The sequence below is a fragment of the Haplochromis burtoni genome, unplaced genomic scaffold (genome assembly GCF_018398535.1).
Source record: "Haplochromis burtoni strain Fernald_Lab_line unplaced genomic scaffold, NCSU_Asbu1 Contig_697, whole genome shotgun sequence".
NCBI lineage: Eukaryota > Metazoa > Chordata > Actinopteri > Cichliformes > Cichlidae > Haplochromis > Haplochromis burtoni.
Genome location: NW_024583058.1, coordinates 16,977 through 30,880, shown reverse-complemented (window position 1 = coordinate 30,880; position 13,904 = coordinate 16,977). Strand labels below are relative to the sequence as shown.

The following is a 13,904-nucleotide window of genomic DNA, read 5'->3' as shown; positions in this document are numbered from 1 at the left end:
ATTCTCATGACCATTGATCAACAACCACTGACCAAAACCCACTGATCAAAGACCACTGATCAATGGCCATGAGTCCCATTCACAGAGAGTTGGGGAATGGCTGCAATCATACCGTCTTTGGGAAAACATGTTGCAGGTGAAATTCTAGGCTCAGGCACTTATTTTGGGACAAAAATATGGAGCATTAAATCCGTGTTTTGATCAGATATGGCTGATGAGCAGTGGTTGACATATATTACGGTTCGGTCCCCCATCACTGTCACATCTGGTTTTGCATCACTGTAGCTCCGTGTTCAATGTGAGCTCTTAGAAACTGAACCTGGTTTTATGGGTCATCAATCAACAAGAGGATTCTTTTTAAAATGCTCTTACCTGTTGTTAGATGAGTGTAACGTGTTCGTGTTCACCGTGTGAAGCAGACTGGGATTTGTGATCTGGTGCTACCAGACTTATTCGGTGAGTTTAACCAAACGAGTGAAGCTCAGTTCTGCTGTTTAGCTTAGATTTGTAATTGTGTTTAGTGATGTTTCGCCATCAGTGACAGCACAGATATTCAGCTGCAAACACACACACTTCCTTTGGGGGTTGAACTGCGTGTATGTAGCACACACTGTACTACGAGCTTCCACTCAGTTTAACAGACAGACACACACACACACACACACACACACACACACACACACACACACACACACACACACACACACACACACACAGCCTGTTTGTAGGTCCAGTGCAGTGATGCGTGTGATCTAACCTACATCTTCAGGGCTTCTGCTGAATTGCGGTCAGCAGTGTTATGAAAGAGAGGCGTCAAAGTGTGTTTGATGACATCCAGCTGAATCTGAAGCTTCCTCGTTAACACAAATCCACACGTCTCTCAAAGCTCTGCTTACAACCACAATCGGGGGTTAGATTTAAATCCAGCTGTACTAATTAATCAAGTAAGTGCTGCTTTCCACGTCTATTTCCACCCACCACCCCCCTCACATTCCCACACCGCCACCAGCACCCTGCTGGGCACCCTTTAGCAATAAATTGACTTCCTGTTTCAGACCTGAAGCTGGTGTCACTGCACAGCAGGAATGATCTAATGAGGATTCTTCTGCTGATTGAAGGAAAGCTGACGTGTATCAACAAACACGCCTCTTTAATCACATGTTAGTATTTATAAATTGGTCAAAAAACTCCCATCAAAACATTTTTGGGTTGTTATTGTAAGAAAATAAAAAGTCTCCTGTTTTGAGATTTTAAACGTGGACGTACGGAAAGCTGAAACATGTCAGGGCGGCGGGGACATTTCCAGATCTTTAGCTCGTGTGAAACACTTTGTGCTTATCGTTTGCTTCATGACAAAATCTTTGAAAGTGTTAGTGGTGGACTAGCAGTGATTTTAATGCTGCGGTCTGGACTTTGACTGTATGCAGAGCGGATCTTTGAGGATCACGAGAACCTCGTGGAGAACCTGCTGAACTGGACCAGAGACAGCCAGAACCGCCTGATGTTCACTGAGCGCATAGAGAAGTATGCTCTGTTCAAGAACCCCCAGGTGAGACACATGCACATGTAAAGCACCCTGCAATTATGCCCCAATGTTCAAAAGTTCAGGAATCGGCTGATAAGAATCAAACGCCGTCGCAGAGACACGTGTGACAAGGCGGCTTGTCACGCGTGTCTCTTCTTGGCCAGCTGGGTGTCAGAGGAGGTGCAGAAGCTTCAGGCAAATCTTGTAAAAGGTAACAGGTGATGAGCAAGGTGGAGGAGTGGCATGTTGTCCCTCACAGCGCCGCAGGACACCGCTCTCATTCATGGGACGGATTCTGGCATGTTGCACCAGCTCGGCGTGCCGGGTTCCCAGTGGAGCCTCAGATCTCCTCCACATGCAGCATAGTGCAGGTCACAGCGGGACTTTTTCCTGAACATTAGGGTTGACCTTAAACTAGAAGTTGGACAATAATGAGCCGATTGCTGCGACTTCTCGACTGAACCTTCTCTTGGACTTCCAGCTCCTCACCTAGCCCTTCTTTCTCATGCTCACTGTCTACTGCAGAACTACTTGTTGGGGAGGAAGGAGACATGCGAGATGGCCGAGAGGAACAAGGAGGCTCTGTTAGAGGTCGGTCTCTATTTTTCCTCATCAGATTCCCTTCTGTTGGGTCCTTACATGAAATGCTAAACATGTAGAATGAGTGCTACACGTGATGGTTTTAATTTCAGGCGAAAATAAAAATGGTGTTTTTGTATGTCAGGAGTGTTTCGGGGGCAGCTCAGTGTCCGTCCCTGAGATGGAGGGTGTCTTATGGCTGAAGGAGGATGGCAAAAAGTCCTGGAAGAAGCGCTACTTTCTGCTGAGGGCTTCGGGCATCTACTACGTTCCCAAGGGCAAGGCCAAGGTGTGTAATGGAGGCAGCACTTTGTCATACAGTCAGTGTTTGGGTGCAAAGTTGTGAGATACGTGTGTTTGTGCAGGCATCCAGAGACCTGGCGTGTTTCCTCCAGCTGGATCATGTTAATGTCTACCTTGGTCAGGACTACAAGAGCAAGTACAAGGCTCCCACAGACTACTGCATGGTGCTGAAGGTAGGTGGACATAAGCCTCCCCTGCCATCTAGTGGTGAAAAACTGTAGTGATGTTTGGATGGGTCTAAAACTAATAGTATCCAGTGAGTTAATGCAGCGTGTTTTTGTAGCACCCTCAGATCCAGAAGAAGTCACAGTACATCAAATATCTCTGCTGTGACGATGTCAGAACGCTGCAGCAGTGGATCAACAGCATCCGCATCGCTAAGGTAAACGTTTCACACAGTCTCCCTGTCGTATCACACACGACGGCTCTAATCAGAGATGATTCACTCGTAGTGTATGATGTTGGTGCGGCTCACAGGCTGTGGGACACAGGACCATGCTGGTGCACCATGAAAAATGGGAAACTATTCTGGAAATGATATATGAAAACGATAGGGGTGCAACGATATTCGTATCGATATTGAACCGTTCGATACAGTGCTTCGGTTCGGTACGCATATGTATCGAACAATACAACATTTGTAATTTATTTTATCAACTTTCCTTCTGACGATGCTGTCTGTGTGGAGCGCTCAGTGAATCTGTGTTCGACTACTCCGCCTAGGCTGCACTGTCGAGCGCAGATCCACTGAGCGCTCAACACAGACAGCATCGTCAGAAGGAAGAGCGCAGGGCAAGCTAGCGAGACAGAAGTTAAGCTCTCCTTGCAACGATGGACCTCCCCCACCTCATTCAGATCTGGCGTTTGGAATTATTTTGGTTTTCATGTGACGTATGACCCTGAAGGTAAGCGATCATGGACTAAAGTAAAACAGTATGTTGGATGTGCCAGCAATGCTCAATTACATGGGTGGGAACTAGTGTGTTAGCGCAGTTAGCTCGTTAACGTGTTGGCCGTCTAGCCCCATGCACGGAGCGATCGGCGGTAGCTCGTTAACGGAGATTTGCCGTGTTGTGGCGTTAAGGTCATTTCAACGAGATTAACCTGAAAGCACTAGTGGGAACACAACGAATATGACTGCACATTTACGCCGACATCATCCTAGTGCAAAGACAAAAACAACAAGCAGCATGCTACTAACTTTAGCCGAGTCATTTAGACAGCTGTTTAATATGCTGCTGAGAATATAGCCCAGAAGAAGCGGATAGTATAGCTTTTATTTTGGAAAGAGCATTTCTCTGTAATAAACTCTCTTTTCCAAAGATGAGTGATTCCTCAATCAGATACAGGGCTGCAATATCGCTAGCCCGACGTCCCGGAGCTAGCGATTTTTTCAGTCGGGCTACCAAAATCTATCTCTCCCTGCCCGTCGGGCTATTGTAGGAAGGAAAATATATGTCAATGCTTTTGCATTCTTTCAGAAATGTAGCTGGGTAATTATGTCATTGGCATCGGTGAGCCACTGTCAATATGTGACATATTGAAGTCGCGTTTGAATTTGCGCTTGTTTTTTTGCTTTCACTTTGCAATCGTGCGAACTGTGTATAGAGAGCGACAGCACTGATCTGTGAGTGATGATAATTTGTGCACCAATTCCTCTGACATCGTCTTATTAATCGTTAGCTTACTATGCAAACATGACAAGTGAAATCTCCCGCAGCAAGCTTAAACATGTGAGAGGTTGATCGGCAGAGAATCGCTGAGCTTATGTGAGTGGTGTGTAAAAGCAGCAGGATATATATTTCAGTTCTGCTGAGCCAAATAAGACAGGTCAGGGTGAAGAAGTGACAGCCAAAGAAAAGCTTACCACAAAACGGAGAAGTTATGACAAATCAGACTATAAGGCAAAAAGAAAGTGCAGCTTTATGGTTTCATGGACAAAAGAATTTCTGTGGCTGCAATATGACGAGCTAAATAACCAGGGCTGCACATAAGTGGTCCGCAGGTGCGCATTCGCTGTCAAAATAAAAAACACGCACAAGGGTTAGGGTTAAATTTAAAAACTGTACTTTTGAGTTAAAATATATATTTATAATTTTAATAAATGACAAATTAAAAAGGCATGAACATTTTATTTTGTATTGAAAAAATATCGAACCGTGACACCAAAGTATCGAACCGAACCGAGCCGTGAATTTTGTGTATCGTTGCACCCCTAGAAAACGAGTATAAATTCAAGAGTTTGCCCGTGTTTAGGATGTTGTTGTTTATTTAGAAACAAACAACAACAACTCCTGTTTTTATTGTTAAATGATGTGTTTTAGCTCTAATTCTTTTCCATGGTCTAACACCGTGTGCCAGCTAACTTTGCCAAACTTTCAGCGCTCTGATTGCCTGTGTGCTCCTTTTCTCAGCCTAGCTGTTTATAAGAGTGTGTAACCTGAGACTAAAGTCCACAGAGCACAGCTGTGACTGTGTGTGTGACAGCCCACAGATGGGATCTAATAAGCTGCCTTATACTGCCTGTTATTACTTTGTCATTTTCACTTATTCACCACTGATTTATGATCGGCGTGCTGTTACTCACCCCCCCCCCCAAAGTATTTATTCCTGCCCACAGCCTGATGTACATGGGGGGAGCACTGTGGGGACGCTGTGTACTTGCTGAAGCTGCCTTTCTTGTGTAAAGTGTCACCTGTGTATGTGTCCATCAGTACGGGAAGCAGCTGTACATCAACTTCCAGGAGGCAATGAGGAGGTCGGAGGCAGCCTATGATTGGTCCTCCCTGTCTTCATCTTCCATCAAGTCTGGATCCAGCTCCTCCAGCCTTCCAGGTCCGTGTGCCTCCTTTGGTTGAGATCATTCACTGGCTGGTAGGGCTGGGCTATATCATAACCGTTCATGGTAATACTGGTGTAATGTTGGGAAACGATAAGAAAATGAAATATCGTGATAGAATATGGGTAAAACGCGCATGCGCAGTGCCTTTGTTTTCATACGCACATGGCGGAAGAAGCATGATGGCGACAGAGAATGAGAAGGGCGAAAGCGGATCGGTGAATGAAACAGATGAACCTGAACTGGTTTGTAAAAATGCTGCAGCTTCACTGGTGTGGAACTGGTTTAGCTTTCGTCCCTCAGATACACAACAAAGCACTATTTTTGGTAGAGCATGCTAGCGGGCCGTCGTTATTACCGTGTTGTTTGGAAAATACGGCACACTTAAAATCATCCTTTGATTTTTCTGAAAGTCGACAGAGCCCCTTATAATCCCGTGTGCCTTATGTATGAACTCTGGTTGTGTTACTGACCTCGAAACCATTTTATGTGCACGGCGCTCGAAAATCTGTCAGATGTTTCAGTGCGACTTTGCTGAGCTACGAAGCCGCACCGCTTGATGGATTGTCGGAGCGTTATGGTTGTCGTAGGCGGAGCCTCGCGGAGTTATCGCAAATCTTCAAATGTATATGTGAAAAATATTTTTGGTTATATCGCCCTGCTCTACTGGCTCGTTCATAGCAGTGTTTTGTTATGTATTACATGTGAATGTATATCTCACCTACAGATAAACACATTAGGGCTGAAGGAGCACTCAGAGCCTGAGAAACATTGCTGTGGAAAGATTCTTTCAAACATCAGCTCATCTTTTCTCTCACGTCAGGGCCTCCAAGTAGACACACTAAAAGCACTGTCATCAGTTTTTCAATGTTTTGTTAACCCTCCAGAATCCCAGTCCAACCACTCGAGCCAGTCAGACAGCGGTGTATCAGAGATGACATCATCGGGCCACACCCGCTCCCAGAGTGTCGTCAGCTCCATTTTCTCTGATGCTTGGAGGAGAGGAACGCAAGGAGAGGTGCGGTCATGCTCACAGTGTGTTCCTCCATCATCTGTTTGCTTGTGTTCTGCCTTTGCCCATGTTTCCCCTCTGCTTTCCTACCAGCGATCAAAGATGAAGGGACGTATGCCAGTTCCACTTTGTGCAGGAGGAGGAGGGAGTGGAGGTTAGACAGGAAGTGATGTAACCGGCATGTTAACAGCTTGGCTGCAATCTTTAAAACACTGGTTTTATTTGAAGTGACACTTGAGCTGCAGTTGTATAAAAATGGACAATCATGACATTGAACAGTTGAGTAGATGTGACAGATGTGACAGATGTTTTCCTCGACGTTAGGCCTACGGTGCTTCCTCCAGCATTTCTGTGCATTCGTTAAACGGCTGCAGCTGACCTGTTGGATTTTCTTCCTAACCTCGTGGTGTGAATGCCCCCTGCAAACATTTAATAAATGACACTGTTTAACTAAAGCTAACCAGACATGTTTGAGCGCGGCTCACGGTGAACATCGTTGAGTTTGATGCCAGATCAGAGGCCAAACAAAGAGTTTGTAAAGAAAGCTGGAACGAACGTGGAACAGCAGCTAAACCACAAACTGCCTAAGACACGCGTGTCAGAGGAACCTGACACCTGCCCAGAATATAAAACGTGTTGAACTAAACATTGAACTCTAACGCTAATAATAATGTTGAAATATGCATTGTTTGCTAACTATGACGTGGACATGCAGTGTATTGATTTAATGAGAAGATTTCCACTGTTCACTGCTAGTATGCTGACAGCCTGCTGCTGGCCTACGTGCCCCTCTGCGCTAAAACGTTAACATTATAGTAACTTCAGAATCAGAGAAACTTTATGAATCCCAGATGGAAATGGAGCAGCAAATACACAACAAACAATAAGAACTCGTATTAAATTAGTTTAGGAACAAAGTTACGACAGATAAATATTGAGATAAATATATAGAGATATAGGAATAAATATACATATGAATATAAAAGGACAACTTGTAACATTTTATACGAGATAAAATCAGTTTGGGGGATTTAACAATAAACTATGTTGATACAACTGTAACAAATTAAAAAACTGACTTAAACGCAACAAACAAACAAACAGGGCATGTTTTCAGTTTTATTGATATAGCGTCAAATCACAACAACGAGGTGCTTTATATATAAGACAGAGACAATCCCAACAACCAGACAAACCCCCCGTGAGCCAGCATTTTAAAGCTTTAGCAGGGAGGAAGACAGGAAACGGAGCACTGTGGAGGATGTTAATGATCAATAATGATTAAATACAAACTGGTGTACAAACACAGATTTAATAACAAACACATTCAGTACCTTTGTATGTAAGGCATGTTAAGACCTCCTAATGACTCTTCAGTGAATGTTTGTGTGTGTTCTCTGCACTCGGTTGATGTCTCGCCTTCTTGTGGATTTTTTTCATTTTTAGAGTCGGGTGTCTTTAGCTTGTGGTCATTTTTTCTTTTTTCCCTCCTTTCTCACCACGTCTTTATCCTGCATCCCACTCCCCGCTCTGATCTCTGTCTCTGCAGATGATGAAGATCGACCCGATCAGTAGACCCATCCCTGTGCAGATCCCCAGCCTCTCCCCCCAGCCGCTCCCTCTCTCTCAGACTCCACCATCCCGGACCAGCTTCACTGACAGCCTCGTCCCATCTGAGGACTCCTCCCCGTCACCGCCGTCGCCTCCCGCACTGCCCCCTGTAGCGAGCGTGGCCCATCAGCCGGCTCCTCCCGCCTCATACGTGAAGTACAGCACGCTGGCTCGCCTGCAGAGCCAGAACCAATCCAGAACACAGCAGGCGGGTGCCCCCCCACCCTCGCTTTCCAACTACAACACCCTTCCAGCTGCCTACAGCACCTCCCCTCAGCTACCACCATCTCCTCCCCCTCCTCCTCCACCCACGGCACCAGCGCCGGGCTCAGCCATGGCAGCATTGAAATTTGGCCCTCCAAGCCCATCCGCTCTTCCACCACCACCCCCACTGGAGGAGGAGCTGGCACAGGAGCCCTCCTATCTCCCACCCCCTCCTCCCCCTGAGAGCCCGGATGCCAATGGGTTGCCACCTCCACCACCTCCAGAGCCCATCCCTAGCTCATGCACTCAACTCTCCAACACGGGCCTCCAACAGTTCCTGGCACAGAAGTTTCCCAACATGGTGTATGACTTCAGCCCAGCAGTGCCTGATGATAACTCTCCCCCACCTCCTCCTCCACCTCCCACTGAGCTGTCTCCTCCAACCTCCCTGCAAGGTCTCCGGCCTCTGTCACCTAACGCACCACCTCCTGCACCTCCCAAAACCTTCACTGGAGGATTTCCCCCTCTCACTGCTCCCAAACCCTCAGGCCCCTCTTCCCTTCCCATCGCACTCTCACCTGTGTCTCCAACGCAGCCACAAGTTGGACACGGATCATTTAAAAAGCAGCAGAGTTTCTCCACAGGACACTCCCCAAATCAGCCCCCTCCCACTCTGCCAAAGCAGCACAGCCTTTCCTCCAAAAATCTTGCCATCTCTCCCTCTTCCACCTCCTCTGCTGTCTCCATTGCAGCTGCTACCTCCTCTTTGGTCAAACAAATTGTCAATCAGTTCCCAGGAAACCCTGCCGCTAACTCCAACATGGAGGGATCCAAGATCGCTGCCCCTCTGTCTCCTCCAGCAGTTAAGGCCAAACCAAAGTGGCAACCTGGCAGTGTCGTGGCTCCACAATCCCCAGAGTTCCCGCCACCTCCTACCGACAGCTCCCTGGGAGAGTTCCCTCCTCCTCCCTCTTCTTCTTCGTCCTCCAAGACAAGTTCGCCCATAAAGAGGTCGCCTTCCTCCTCGTCCACGGGATCCTCCAAACGGGGCCCTCCACCTACACCTCAGAGAGCCTCCTCTATCCGCTCCAGTTCATCAGGAGAGACTCAGGAGGAGAGGCCCAAGACGGTTGAGAGCCTGGTTAGCAAATTTGGCCAAGCTCCTCAAATGGGCACCTCGTCGAGCTCCTCGTCAGCGACAGGGTCACCTTCTAAAGACTCTTCCTCACTTCCTGCTCCGCTACCCAAACCAGGGAAGCTGAATCTGGCGAACCTGCCGCTGGCGCTCCAGGGACTGCAGACCGGGCAGCACCACCAGCCGGCTGACTTCCAGTGTCTTCTGCCCCCACCTCCTCCTTCCCAGACTCCTCACCTCGATTCATCCCCAGACTACTTCCCCCCTCCTCCCAGTGACTCTGAGCTCTTTCCTCCTCCTCCTCCTCCCCACCCATCAGATTTTCACCAACCCCCAAAGGTGGCAGTGGTAAACCCCCAGCCCCAGATGCAGTCACACCAACATCCGGCAACCTCCTCCTTATCCTCGTCATCATGGAAACAAGGGTCACTGAAAAAGGGGGCGGTCCTTCCTCCAACACTGAACCGGCGAATGAGCAACACGGCCCAGTACGATAATACAACTTCAATGCCCCTCTCACCACCACCTCTATCTCAGACCCCACCCCCATCACTGTCTTCTTATTCCTCCTCACCTGTTCCCCCCACCTCCCCCAAATCAGTTGCTCCAGGCTCCCTGGCACTAAAGTCTCACTTCCTGGAAGACCTAAACCGAACCCTTAAGAGGAAGTCTGTGTCTCGCCACGGCTCGCTTACCTCCTCCCACCTCATATCCTCCTCCAAGATGGAGCTTGTGGGCACCATGGACGACATGGCACTCCTCCCCCCTCCTCCACCTGAGCTCCTGCAGCAACAGCAGCAGCAGGGAGTCCGAGGACACTCTCAGACTTTATCTCGCCACCACGCACACTCCCACTCCGCCAAACACGCCAACATCTCAGGCTATGCAACGCTGCGGCGAGGCCCGCCTCCTGCTCCGCCAAAACGGGACCAAAGCACCAAACTGACCAGTGAGTGGTAGGGGAAGGAGGACGCTGTGGGTGGAGCTTAAAGAACCGAACTCAACAATTTGGTGTAATTGTTCCTGAAGAGAAAATAATTAATGTCTCTCTCTCCTTATCCGTCTCGCTCCATCCTAAACCATCCACCCTCGGAATCTGAGGAAGTAGCAGGTGTCCTACTCTTAATCTCAGACCCTGATTGTTAATATTAACCTCATTACTCTTATCATTAACAATACATGTTTAATCCAATAAGTATGAAATATGTATATATCTGTATACAAGCGAAGCAGAAAAGTCACCTATCGAGCTTTTTTCACAACCTCTGTGCAGCTTAATTGAAACTCGACAAGAGACAAAGTCTTGAACGGCAGCAGAGACCTTTTGCTGCAAAACAGCAGGTACTGCATGGAGCAGTGGCAGTGATGTTACTGATCCAGGGAAGGAGGGGATCATTGAAGGACGGCACAGTGTGTAAATGTGTATTGTGAACTGAGGGGGGAGGCAGGCGGGGAGCCCTTAGAGGGAGGTTTGCCATTTATTTCCAACTGTTTTTGTGTGTTTTTATATAAGATTATTTAATACTGGAAAGATATTGTTGTTATAGTTATTTTAAGATTTTAAGACGTGTCCGGAGTGAATGAGTTTGACTGGGGATGGGTCTGCCTTCTTCTTGAGATCTGGGCTGCCAAAACTATTATACAGCCAGTTCCTCTGGGTTTATATTTGGGTCATTTCTAAACAAGTCTCTTTTGTTCCACTCTTAACAAACCGCCAAGTAACTAGCAAACTGTTTAGGGTTAGCTTGCATTTTAGCCACATGTTAAACAAGCCGAGTTTGAGAAACGAGAAGATGCTACTTTTGAAATCAAGTCCCTCCATAGAAAGGAGCAGATGTGAGGTTCATGTTACGCAGATTCACCAGTGCTGACTCCCAGGGCGTAAAACCAATTGGTTGAATATCTGCTGATTGACATGTTGTATGTCAGGTAGACATTCAACCAGGGATGCTGGGCACAGATTATAAACAAATTAGGACTGAAATTACATCACACGAGTATATTTGCACCAGTTGTTTTCTCGTCTTCCCTCTGTAGAGGCCATCAGGATAGACCTGGACTTCTTTTCTCTCAGCTGTCTGTACTTAAGTGTTATGATGAGTCAGGTTCTCTGAGCTCAGCTTTAGTGCTCCAATATCAAAGACGTCCTTTTAATGACAGACACAATCACCACATTGTTGTTGGTGGGCCTCCCTCAATGTTGTAGAGGTCTTCCTGTTAAAAGGAAGGTCATCCCCCCCGCTGTCACCACTGTCCTCACAGAATATCATCACACTGTAACGTCTTTGCCTGCACTAGTACAAGGCACTCAGCCACTGTGCTAATATGCAGCCAGCTTCAAAGGAAATGGGTTAAATGGAAATTATAATGTAGACCAGAGGTCCTCAACCTTTTTTGTGCCACGGACCGGTTTATGCCCGACAATATTTTCATGGACCGGCCTTTAAGGTGTCGCGGATAAATACAACAAAATAAAACTAGTACCGGTACCGAAAAAAAGAAGATTTATTCATAACACACGTGAAAAGACCCAGGAAAACCGAGTTAACGATAAAAACGATAACAAAATAACGCTGAAAACCGATAAAAACCCTGAAAACCATACATTTCACACCTGAGCCTCAACTCTCACGGCCCGGTACCAAACGACTCACGGACCGGTACCGGTCCAAGGCCCGGGGGTTGGGGACCGCTGATGTAGACTGATGCAGCAATCTCAGAGTAAGAAAACCACCCTGTGTGTGACTAATGTTTGAAGTCCTAGCACCAGCTGATGCTAGCCTTCCATGTGTAAGCTGTGTCAGTGTCAGTAACTAGTTTTTTCTGGGTCATGGCTGAGTGAAATTTACATGATACTTTCCCACTGTGCAAGCTGGGGTCAGGGTGGGGGCGAGATGCAGACAAAGTACATAGAAAAGATCCAAACATGAAATAACCTGGTAAAATATGACAAAGATGCTGCCCAAGCCTAACAGTCCACCAATGAAAGAAGACTGTACGAATGTGTGTTGTTTTAACTATTCAGTCACTTGTTAGTTAGCGAAAGTGTGCGACCACTAAAGTAATCAAACACTAAAGGATATGCTGGGAGCAAGTGCCTGGAAAGCAACATGCTAACTGTTAAAAGCATTGTGTTTACATCACGCCCTGACCACCCTAAAGCCTGGACTCGTATGATCTGTGACATACGCACTACCATCTTTGTGTGACGGTGTAGCCAAAAAACACTCATCTCGAGCTTTTATGGGGCAACAACCTGATAGGATGACCGAGAGTAGCACAGCTCTCTGTTGGCCTTAATGTCTCATTGCTGGAACGTGCTTTTGAAAATAACCCCTGGTGGTGTTTTTTTTAAAGAGTAGACGGGGCTTCAGTCAACTGCAAGTCTTTTGAGCCCTGTTTAAACCGTAACACTGTTCACACTGAGCTCTGATGTTAACCTTTGGAGTTCAAATATCTGTCAGATTAAGGTGACAGCTCTTAACTGTTCACCTACAAGATTCACTGGTTGCAGGATCCCACCCACATGTACAAACATTTGGCGTTAACGTTTGGTTAAAATAATATTTTGGGGGCTGTGGGAAATGATTGCGGATATTTTTCAGCACTGCCTGACACGAGGAAAGAGCACCCTGTTAAAAAATACACTTCTCTGGTGCTAAGAGTGTGGATACAACCCATGACACTAGTCAGCTATCGCAGTTAGCCTTTGTAAGTCAGTAGATAAAGTCAGACATGAATGACTCTGTTTTTAGCAACATGTATTCTGGTAGTAGTCAGAGGGTACATGTGGTTAGAGTAGCAGCAGGACGTTTCAGGTCAGTCGAGTCGTTCGTCTCATCCTTCCACTCATATAGTTACTGAAACTTGCTCTGTCATTTTTGATAAAGTTTTTAAATCCATTTTCTGATCTTTCTTTTCTATTTTATGTGCTGCTTAACCTCACTCTGTCTCTACCTTCCAGTTTTTAATCCTGAATGAAATGATGAAAATCCTCTGCATGACATGTCACCACCACTGCACCAGCACAGATGCCAAAAATATGATATTCCTGCCCCAGTTTGGCAATCATCTCAGCTTTCAATTGTTTTCCCCTCCGGTTTGTAATTATGGTGAGAAAATGGTTTAAGTTTGTTTTAACATTTCAACCACCTGTTTGGTGATATTGTTGGGGAGGTTGGAGGAATTCACCTGAGAGAAATACTTCTATAACCCACTGCCCTGCAGGAAAGTACTCACTCGGTGTGTTTCAGCGACACTCGAGATACAGTTTGACGCTGATTGATGTCTTGAAAATGTCTTGCTCAAGGACACCCAGCAGAGCACATGGCTGTTTGGTGTCACGACTGCTGTTGCATTTAAAATAAAGGAGAAATGATTCAAACGTGTGCACATTGAACGTTTGTATACAGGTCTGTAAGCCGTGTTAGTGTGTGGATCCATGTTTCTGGCAAGCTAGCAGAACTCCATCATGAGCATGTATGCTTAAAGTGTGAGATATTACATTTATGCTGCAGTCTTTGTTTATAAAACATCCACAAAATGAGTTGATCAAACCAACAACCACAGCAAAAAGTGTCGTTTGTCTATAGCAGGGGTGGGCAACTCCAGGCCTCGCGTGCCGGTGTCCTGCAGGGTTTTTTTTGTTTTGTTTTTAAACCTTTATTGAAAGAAATTCTCATATACAAAACAAGTC

At 46.5% G+C, this 13,904-nt stretch overlaps 1 protein-coding gene across 2 annotated transcripts in view; it reads left to right on the top strand.

Annotated features, from left to right (window-relative positions):
- Positions 1-11,703, top strand: part of raph1a (Ras association (RalGDS/AF-6) and pleckstrin homology domains 1a) — a 98,634-nt gene extending 86,931 nt beyond the window's left edge. For both annotated transcript variants that reach the window (XM_014330095.2, XM_005949733.2), the window contains 8 exons: positions 1,428-1,549; positions 2,051-2,116; positions 2,250-2,393; positions 2,470-2,580; positions 2,691-2,789; positions 5,122-5,242; positions 6,134-6,264; positions 7,808-11,703. In XM_014330095.2, coding sequence (XP_014185581.1) covers positions 1,428-1,549; positions 2,051-2,116; positions 2,250-2,393; positions 2,470-2,580; positions 2,691-2,789; positions 5,122-5,242; positions 6,134-6,264; positions 7,808-10,168 — 3,155 coding nt within the window. In that variant the 3' untranslated portion in view covers positions 10,169-11,703. The remainder of the gene's footprint in view (positions 1-1,427; positions 1,550-2,050; positions 2,117-2,249; positions 2,394-2,469; positions 2,581-2,690; positions 2,790-5,121; positions 5,243-6,133; positions 6,265-7,807) is intronic.
- Positions 11,704-13,904: the final 2,201 nt, after the last annotated feature.